The 10,752-nt window shown below is 36.2% G+C and overlaps 1 protein-coding gene across 1 annotated transcript; it reads right to left on the reverse strand.

Moving 5' to 3' along the window:
* Positions 1-746: 746 nt before the first annotated feature.
* Positions 747-10,630, reverse strand: LOC139141857 (glycoprotein endo-alpha-1,2-mannosidase-like). Its single transcript, XM_070711597.1, is given in 5 exon segments — positions 747-1,149; positions 1,152-1,638; positions 2,556-2,665; positions 4,385-5,130; positions 10,477-10,630. Coding segments are annotated over 4 exon segments (1,467 nt in total). The 5' UTR covers positions 5,028-5,130; positions 10,477-10,630; the 3' UTR covers positions 747-922.
* Between the last annotated feature and the right edge of the window lie 122 nt (positions 10,631-10,752).

A 10,752-nucleotide genomic window follows, 5' to 3' on the forward strand; every position in this document is an offset into this window, starting at 1 on the left:
ATCTTTTAGTAAATATGTTCACAGCAATATCATCATAGCAAGACACTGAAAAGCATTCTTACGTAGTCACAATCTTTGCATAACCTTACTTTACTCATAATATGTAAATAACTCTCTGGGAATTTTTGATTCCTGTCTTTTTTTTCTCAGGCAAAATTGGCATATGTAGCTGGTAAAGTCAGACATGACTGAAAACATATTTTACATTTACTTTGACATATTATATGTGAATTAATCACCTGCACCAAGGTCACAGAGACAGGAAAGCCATTCAAAGATATGTGATATTTTTAAATGACCTGACTTCATGCATTATATAAGAATACACACTGATGGAATTGTAAGCATCCAGGTATTTCCTCAGACAAAGTTGGCTTATCTTGTTCCGTTGGCAGAAAACTCAGATATGACCAGGGAAAACATTTGAGAGATTGAAGGATAAACAGCAAATATTTTCACTTTTGTTTCATTCATCCACAGCAACAACTTTTCAGGTGTTTTTTCTCCATTTCAGAATATTTTACCAGCTTGATATGTTGGAAAAACATTTCTGTTGTTGTTATTTGTTTTTGATATATATTTTCATTCAGAAAACTGATGACTGAAAAAATATACCTTGATTGTTTACGCAGGGAGTCAGAATCACTGACAAGGTTTTATAATCACATCTATCTCAATTGCAATAACAATTCAACAGTGTATCATTAAGCAATCTTGCAATAATGAGTTCCTTTGCAATGGGAAGGGATCAGCACCAAAATGAAAGAATTTTCCTTCAAATGCATGTTTTATGACTTGAAGGGCCAAATTATCAGGCAATAAACACTTGCTATCCTTTGTTGGCAATAATGATTATTTGAAATGAGAAAGTGCATGTAGAAGACAAACCAGCCTCAAACTGTGACTTGAGTGAGTACAACATTTACAATGCATCTCTGTTGCTCAGAAACTGCTCAGAAAACTTGCCACTCCATTCTGCTGTCATTTTCAAATAAAAGTCAGGACCATTGGGTTTATAGTCTTGATAGGTTAGAGACTGGGTCTTCTTGGGAATAGCTTTCTCAATTTGTGTTCCTTCATGCCACTCATTGAAAGATGTGATTGAAATCATTTGTGGTTTGACAGCCAAGGCCTGGATGAATGCGTTTGGTAGTACTGTCCGTTGAGACGTTTGCGAGTGTTCTGAGCATTCCATGGACGTACGCTGGTGTCAATGTACCCTGGTCCTATACTCGGAATGAAGAGAAGACCGGAAATGTCGGCAAAGCTGGAGAACTCCTTCCAATGTTGGTATGTTGATCCATATGTAAAGCCATTGGTTGCAAAATATGTATAGAATCCATCAAATCCAGCCTTTGTTATTTCAGTTTTGTGTTTGGCCTCCACAAGTAGCCCTATAAAGATGGCATCATATTTTGTTCCGCGAATGGAGTGTTTACCACCAGGTGTCAACAGTTCCTTCCATTTCTTTGCTTCCACTAGATAGGAATCATACACATAGATCAGCGGTAACTTCTTGCCATTCCAAGTGTATTTGTAAAATGCTGGATGAGATCCATATTGGTTGATAAGGTATTTCATATCCTCATGTAGTGTCTGGTCATCACGTGTCTTATATGGCTCACTGTGAATAGCAACCTATGCGTAAAGTACAAGAAATTAATGAAGATTAGCAAACACAGACCTTGGATACAAACAAAGGCATCAAGCTACATATTCAGTCTTAAACCCTTAAGACTCCCTAGGTAACTAGTAATTCATGTGATACACTATGTGTACCAAACTACAGTTCATGAAGATGCTGTAAACAAGCAGGTATATTGCACGTACTGGTACAACACCATAGCCAGTCTTCATGGCATGACACTGACATCATAGCATAGCAATCATGTAGAAGTCAAACCCTCATATGGTGATAATTTGCTTGTTTTGTTTGTTTTACTCTTCCTATTATACCCCCTTACCTGGCCTTGTAAGCAGATCCAAACTCACCATTGAAAATGATGGGTTTGGACCACACTATTGTGATAACTGGGTCGAGATATTGATTTTAAATAAAGAAACAGAAACACTCTCAAGGACCAAGCTAGCATTTAAACATTGCTTTGTGCAATCCTAGTAATCTGTAATTTTGCAAGCAGAAATACAAGCAGAAATACAAGCAGAAAATACAGCTTAAAGTCTTGCTTTGCCTTTTTCACTGTTTTAGGTCCAGTCACCTGGTAATTTCAAGACTTTGAAAGTCTGTCCCATCAACCATTTACAAAGTAGATTCATATGTAAACATCCAAATCAAAAATAATAGCTATACAGACAACTTTTGAGAGAATTGCTAAAGTAACTGAATGTCTATAGTAAATGGTGATTTATTTCTATACAACCAAGCAATATATTTCATATATTGTATGTCTACCTATTTCATTACAAATTTCTCATATCTAGCCACTATGGCTACAAAGATACAAAGACTGCAATGTGTGAACACATTTGACTGATCATTCTCAGATCACAGTGAAACAGTACAGACAAATTAAAGATGTCTCTTTATTACTAACCTTAACATTATACTTTTGAGCTGTATCAAGTATGAGAGGTAAGAGTGAATCGCTTGGAATGCCTTCAGCATCAGATTTCTGCTTGGGATACCAGGAGATCACCACTACACCTACAAATCAAGAAAGCAATGAAGAAATGTACTTTCCTTTGAATGAAAGACATTGTATTTGAAAGCTTCACTATTGAGTAACTTTGATCATAGCCCTGCATACGATGCTGTACGTTCCTTGCGTTGTACGGCCGGAGGGAAAACACAGCATCGTATGCAAGCCTACTTTGATCATAATGATACCACACATGCACAACAAAAGCAGCACACGACATCAGTAAACAAAGTGTGTAGTCACTGAAAGCTGGTAAGGGTGCAAACCAGTGTTATGGTGGTATGTGTACTGGGCACTTCTGGTACATTGCTTCATTGTTTTTACTATTTACACTAGGCTGAAATACATAGTATGAGCCAGATGAACACAATGCATTGAGGACAGTATTCAGTTATATTGTTGAAAAATAAATTACTGTCCCATGCAATTCAATTCAATTGTAGAATTCAATTGTAAAATTACCAAATTTCTTGATTGGATTGGAACTCATATTAAAACTACAGTACCAATTCACCTAGTGAAGTCATCAGTAATCAAAAATCACACTCTCAGACTGCTACATCCCCATCTCAACAATGAATTCAAATATTAAACTCCACATTGGTTGTATTTCAGTAAGAAGCTACACACTTGGCATTCCAACACTAGTTAAGGAAAAGAACAAGACACAATACGAAAACAGAACAAAATTTCTGAAAATACCGTACATGGAAAGATACCACTAATGGGGCTTTAAACTACTGATTGTAGTTTGATGGCAATTCTGAGTAATGCGAGCAGTAGTTGAAGTCATGACTAATTCTATGATGTCATAGACTAAACAGTGACATTTTGTGGGTTACTGCTTCATACATACTTTGAATCAAAATCCCATTTAATTAAAGCAGTGTTTACTTCAAGAAATGATGTTTATCAATTCTTTGTAATTGTTATTGTAATTTTCATTGAGCTGTTATAGTTTTTTTTAGATACACGCCTCATCTCATTAGATCATTTGTTAGATTTATCATGCTGGTCTTATCTATTCAATTAAAAGGTAATGTTGTTGAAATTTAATGCATGGTTTTGTTTAAATTTGTATGCTAGAACAATCTTGTTTACTGACTGAACTATTTAGTATTACACAAGTACATGTAATTCAGTCAATGTTCAAGATCACTGACAAGTTAATGGCATACCACAAATAACTGACGACCAAATGTTCAAATTTCTTTAAATCTACATAAATTTCAGTACGCATCTGTTAGTTCCTTTTAAAATTCCTTGTGTAAGCTGTCAGTGAATTGGATTTGTTAACAAAAATATAATTCAAGAGCTCAGTAGCCATTTGTAGTAGTACTGGGAAGGAAGACCTGGGGAATGGACATTGAATTTGGTGAATGGGGTTTTTAAACGGGCAAATTATTTTACATTGATAAACCTATTATTTACTGGTTTACCTGTACATCACGCTTTAGAAGCCTGTTTTCTGTTGAATTTTTAATCTTTTGAAACAATTTGCTTTCCCTCTTTTGTGTCATTAGGTATATGTCAGTCAAAGATGGTATCTGACTCTAATGTGTTACTGAAACTATAGCCTCAGATCTATCTATTGTTACATACCAAAAACCACTTTCTTTGTTTTGCAAAAAAACGGAAACATCTGTGACTACTGAAACTTTATTAGAAGTGTATTGCAGTGATATATTAGTCTCAATCATTGTTTTAGTAATTAAAATACTTACCAATGCCAGCAGATCTGATTTGTTTCATATGGTCATCAATGACTTTAGGATCACTAGAACTGTAACATCCAAGCTGTGGATAAAAATTAGCACCGATATCATCAGGTGGCTGGTGGCGGCCAGTGGGCCACTTTTTGGCTTCCCTTAAATTCCAGTGTTCTATATATCCATGATTCCAGTGAAGGTATTTGCCATCAGTTTCCGGGTTTCCATACCATGGGTAGTAAAACACATGTATATTATAGTTAGGTTCTGGAAAGTCACTGAGATCGTTGTGCTCTTGTTTTTGCAAGGTATCCACTTTTTGTTCATTCACTTTAAGTTCAGGTTCAAGTTGATAATTTGGTTCATTCTTCTTTTGATAACTTTCTGCATTTTGTCTCATTTGCAGTCCAGCTGCGATTTTTGGATTTCTTCCATCCAAGTCATCTTCTTCATTGGCAGCAGCATCTTCATTGAATCGCCTCTCAGCAATCTTGTCTGGCGTCCAACGGAGATGTCCATGTGGCCTGTCAGCAAACAAAGGTTCCAGCTCATCAAGTTCAATGCTGGCCAAGTTCACAATGGCTATTAGGCACCCAAAGCCAAAGCAGGCTAAAATTAGAATCATGAACAACCTCCGTGTTTGTGAAAGTCGTGTCATATTTGCAGATCTCTTGAAAACAGCCAGTAGTACTAGTCCCTACAGCAGTTGAAGTTTGCAGAGTGTAGTAACCAATGAAGACTCACGGCATTGTTGACCTTCCCTGGAATGAAACAAAAGTAGACATCAAACATTAATGGCATGCTCTAAGATATCATTTAAAAAATATTATTGCCCATTCCTTTTGGAATTAATATGAAATTTAAAAATCGGAATAACCTGTGTATCAAGAATGAGGCATAGTTAGTGGAGCCTAGCATGACACAAGCTCACCAAGTACCACAATGGTCTCTGAGACAAAACTGGAGTAGTCATCTGATGTGCTGTCTACATCTATGTCAGTAAAGTAAATAAATCAAAGAGGATTACACAAGAACTTGAGAGTAACTTGAGAGTAAGCTGCAACAGATACTGTCCAATGATTATTCAAATATGCAAATACATGTAAATATGCATACATCATGGATAAGCGAGGGCAAATTCAATGTATACAAAGATTCACTGTGTGTGTTTCAGGGGAAACTATCAAACCTTAAAACTTAGGCGGACAAAAGAATGATGGCTTTTCACATTCATCACTTGTGTTATGCATGTAAATGTACAGTGTAAAGATTTCCCCTACAGTACATATAGCTAGCATTACCAGTCTTTGTTGATTATAAATGCAGATGCTAACCAAAATTATATGAAACACTGAATTAAAAAAAAAAATGATTCTTTTGCTGTTTTTTTTAAATATTGATTTTGATGAGAACAAGATTATATTGATCCAGAGAAGAATCAGATTGCGGATGTTTTAATTTTATCTGACAGAAGCATAGCGGGCAGTGGATACCATATTTAAGAGACACCCCAACAGCATGCCACACGTTTATGTCTGCCTATCACAACTATCAGAAACAATAATGGTTTTCCTAATCTTGGACAGACCAAAAATAATTGTTTGCTCACCATATCACATGGGTCAGAGTTGATAAATGACACAACAAGACAATAGAAGAGAACAAATTTTGCCAGTATCTAAGCATCTACATTGATTCACAGTCTTTGATAGTACATCTACCAGTATAGCATCTTCTTACTTCATGTGAAACTTTGATTTCTGTAAAGATCAGCATACACAGTGCAGCAATGTGTTTCCTATGCAAACTTTCCTTTGTACTAAACTCAAATTTTTGTATGAAGGATGAGAGAGGTACTGCTTGGTGGTGGCTTTTAATTTTTTTTTAAATACCGTAGTATGAACAAACTCTTTGAGAAGACGTGTACAAAGGACACTTCAACATAAACCACTGATTCAGTAGTACAATGGGCCTGTTTCACATCACGGTCACATGGCTAGAGAATGATCCAATTTTTCTACAGTATTGTCATTAACTGTTTATAGAACAAATAATGCTGCTTGCTATTGTAGATTGTTACTAATTATAGCATTTTGTGTCAATGGCTGCTGCAGATAGATCACTTGACATGTTGCTTTTACACTTTTGATCACACTGAAGTAAGTATTGGTTTCACCATTTCTGTAAATGAAATATTCATCTCTCATCCAAAATTTTGGATGAATGTTAATTTTTATATATATATATGATGGTGACAACATAAAAGACTAAGTCCTATGGCCAAGTCTTCTAAAATAGTAATCGCTACAGAAAATTTCAATTTCAATGAATAACTGGGGACGTTGTGAGCAGTTATATTTTCTGTTAGGGTCTATAAACCTACTTTGAGGCCCTCTACCATGTAAACATGGCTTTGGAATAAATATTGAAACAAACAGTAAACTGATATCAAGATTAATAAGAAGTAAATCAACTTCAACACAATAATTTGAAGTCCAAGAAAAATTTGAGAAATTCACTATTGTGCTTCAAATTATCAAATTATGTTATATTGTGTCTAAGACACACTTATGGTTAGATGGTTGAAATTTCTGGGTGACTGGGTGCCATATGTTGTGAGTTCGAAACAGATCAAAAATCTAATGAATTTTCTATCCTAAAAGATTAACTGTTTAAATCTGTTGACACAAAATTTTGACACATTGTCTGGTCCTTCAGCAGAAATCTTGAACTTAAAATTGATAAACTTTTCATAGCTATCTCGTTGTACCTGATAGTCGTTTGGTTCATGGAGGAAGTTGTCAAATTATCACCTGTAGTGCTACCATGGCAACATAACAATCAATATCTACTGAATGGGCTACATTTGCACATATTGGTTTGCTAAGTGTGAATTTTATCACTTTCCTACGGTACATGGTATAGCATACAAAACTCTTTTGTCTTTCAAACAGCAAAGATACTTAGTTCACTAGCTCAACAAATCGGAACATAACAGTCAGACCAGAGAGCCCTTTGCATTTTATTTTATTCTGACAGTAAAAGTATTGATACATGACTAACAATACCCCTTGTTTATCTAATAATAATAATAATAATAATAATAATAATAATAATTTATTGTTTAAAGACCACTACACACCTTGTGTCAGTGGTCTGTACATTACAGAAAATTACTGGAATAACTACAAAATTTGAAGAAAATACAAAATAACTCAGAGGAAAGAGTGTAATTAAAACCAATCGATAAAAACAAGCAAGCTTAAAATCTAGACTAAGGATCCCACCTAAAAACAGCAAAGAAAGTATTTTAAAAAATTTCACTAAAAATGATAAAAAATAAATAAAATCTAAAAATTTTGTTAAAAATTATATCCAAGTCAACAGTAGCATTGACGAAAAATAATGGTTTTAAAAGACTTCTTAAAAAGAACGAATTTCGCTATCATCTGAAGTTCGGGTGGAAGACTATTCCACAGTTTAGGGGCATACGCGCTAAAAGCTTTGTCACCATATTTTCTACAAAGTTGTTTCCCGTGATCTTTGACAGAAAAGGGATTCAATCTTACACCGACACTCCTTCTCGTATTACTAGTATGTACTGGGCTATCAATTGTTACTAGTTCTGATAAGTAATTTGGAACCAATTCACCTTGATGGACAATGTTAAAAACCAGACAAAGGATTTTAAAACGGATTCGTTCTTCTACTAGAAGCCAATGTAACTCCTTGAGTATAGATGTCATATCAATGTGACGGCCCATCTTCCGCCAGTTATCAAACGAGCAGCAGAGTTCTGAATGTGTTGAAGCTTGCTCAATTTATATGCAGGTAGGCCAAAAAGTAGACTGTTACAATAACCTAACTTCGATGTGACAAAAGCATGAACCAATTTTTCAGCACTGGACTGGTCCAACAATTTTCTAATTTTACTTATCCGCCAAAGTGAATGAGATGCCACCCTACAAACATAGCGAATATGCTCGTCCATGAGACCGAACGAGTCAAGCATTACGCCAAGGTCACGTACAACAGTGGATGGCGAAATCATGGCCTCATCTATTCGTATATTCATTGAACCAAATTGTGAACCAACCGTACAATTTCGGGGTGTAAAGCAGACAATCTCTGTCTTCCCGTCATTAAGTGCCAACTTATTGGACATCATCCAATTACGAATTTCATCGACGCATGCCTCTATACGCTGAACAATAGTGGAGCTGGTAAGGGTGTCACAAGCAATGTGCAATCCAGAATCATCTGCATATATAACAGAATTTAAGCCATGACGTGTGATGATATCCTCAATCGGAGTCATGTACAAAGCAAACAAGACAGGACCCAATACTGAACCCTGAGGTACACAATACTTTAAAATGCATTTGTTAGATAACATCAACTTGACAGACACCTGTTGTGTTCAACCTTTCAGAAAGGATTCAAACCATTTTAAAACAACCCCTTGAATGCCAAAACGAGAGCCTAACCTACCCAGGAGAATGTTATGGTCAATGGTGTCAAATGCCGCTGACAAATCCAAAAGAACCAGGACGACATGATGGTGTTTATCGAGAGTGAGCATGACATCGTTCAACATGCGTATAAGTGCAGTTTTGATGCCATGCCCCTTGCGATAAGCAGACTGAAAACGACCGTACAGAGAATTTTCGGACACATAACGATTTAAACGAAAAAAGGCACACTTCTCCAAAAACTTGTCCAGAAAACTACAACTTGATACAGGACGAAAGTTTTTATTGTATTACAATCAAGTCCACTTTTCTTCATGAGTGGACGAACAATGGCTTTTTTACAATCAGTTGGAAAAACACCAGACGAAAAAGAAGAATTTACAATACGGAGCAGTATTTCTAGTTGACACGATTTAGAAGGCATCTTACTAACAATAGAAATTACATCATCAATACGCAAAGGTTCAAGAATGGAGAGCGAGTTCTGGTACAAGAATGGTTCAATACTAAGAGGACTAGCATTTTGAAGTTTTTTGTAAATGTCTACTATTTTCTGTTCAAAAAACGTTGCAAATGCAGCTGGTAGTTGAGATAGTTCATGATTATTTGGGAGAATGTCGGAAGCAGATTTATTTGCACCGGAAATGTCATCAACAACTCGGAACAGTTCCTTGGTATTTGCGTTTTCAATTTTACTTCGATGAAAAGACACTCTCTCCAAATCCAACTCTCTGTTATACTCAACACGAGGAGCGATAAAAATCTGTCTGTCAATTTCAAGTTGAGAAGAACGCCACTGTTATTGTTTGTGACATACCAATGTTACAGTAAAAACATTAGTTTTCTTGCATGTAGTTTTGTGTTTCATTATTCACTACAGCTGACATTACAAGTGATAAAAAACATTTTATAATTGTTATAAATTGGGTTTCTGCAAAGTGGAAACATTAGAGCATCATGAAGTACACTGACACAGTTAAATCTGTATATATGAATACACAAGGGGTACAAATAAGGGAGCGTGGCAATCACTGTATCCAGCTGGTAATGTAGGTAGAACCAAACAAGTGCACTTGTTCACCTACCAAGCAACAGGTTCTGACAACAATATATCAGCAACCACAAAAATACTAAACAAAAAGCATAAATATGATCAAGTTAAAACAACAAGAAGTATCCTTCAATTATCTTAACAATTCACACCATCAGTGCAACATAATAATTACAATCGGTTAAACATGTTAGAGGTGATTCTGAGTTCTTATTATATGACCGAGCAATGTGCAAAGTAGCTGTAGTAACTGTAGTCACTTGGGTCAAGTTGGCAGCCAGGTTAAAGTAGTACCAGTGACGGGGGCGGGGGACAACAGGACCGGGGCTACCTCACCACAGACCAGGCTAAAACAAGCGTTTACATCGCGTGCATAGAAATGATGCATGCAGGTGTGCACGCATTCCAAACAGTATCCAAACAGAAAAAGTGGAGGCGTATACGATAACTGCACGCAGATCTGCATCACAGTTTGCCTGCACGAAGGGTCTGACTATCACCTCGTGTCTGTAACTTTGTAATTTGCGTTCACCGGCCATGGCTCCGTACTTTGTGAAATGAAAATAACGTGATAAAAAAGTTACCGATTTAAGTTGCTTTCCAGTAGAGTCTAGAAAGGTGAACGTATTCCCTGTGAATTTGTTCAGTTTTTTGAGGCGGCGTTCCACGAAATTATTTTCTTCTGTGCTGCTTGTAGAGAAAACCTGCTGTGGCCGATACAGATTACCAAAACTTGCCAAGGGCGCAGACATCTTGAAAATTTTCTGCATGAAGCATGCTGGGTATTTTATGAACTTACATGAGGAACGATTGTATAACACAACAATTTTAGTTGGTCGATACTATGGAGGGTTAGCCTT

The sequence above is a fragment of the Ptychodera flava genome, chromosome 10, assembly GCF_041260155.1.
Source record: "Ptychodera flava strain L36383 chromosome 10, AS_Pfla_20210202, whole genome shotgun sequence".
Classification (NCBI taxonomy): domain Eukaryota; kingdom Metazoa; phylum Hemichordata; class Enteropneusta; family Ptychoderidae; genus Ptychodera; species Ptychodera flava.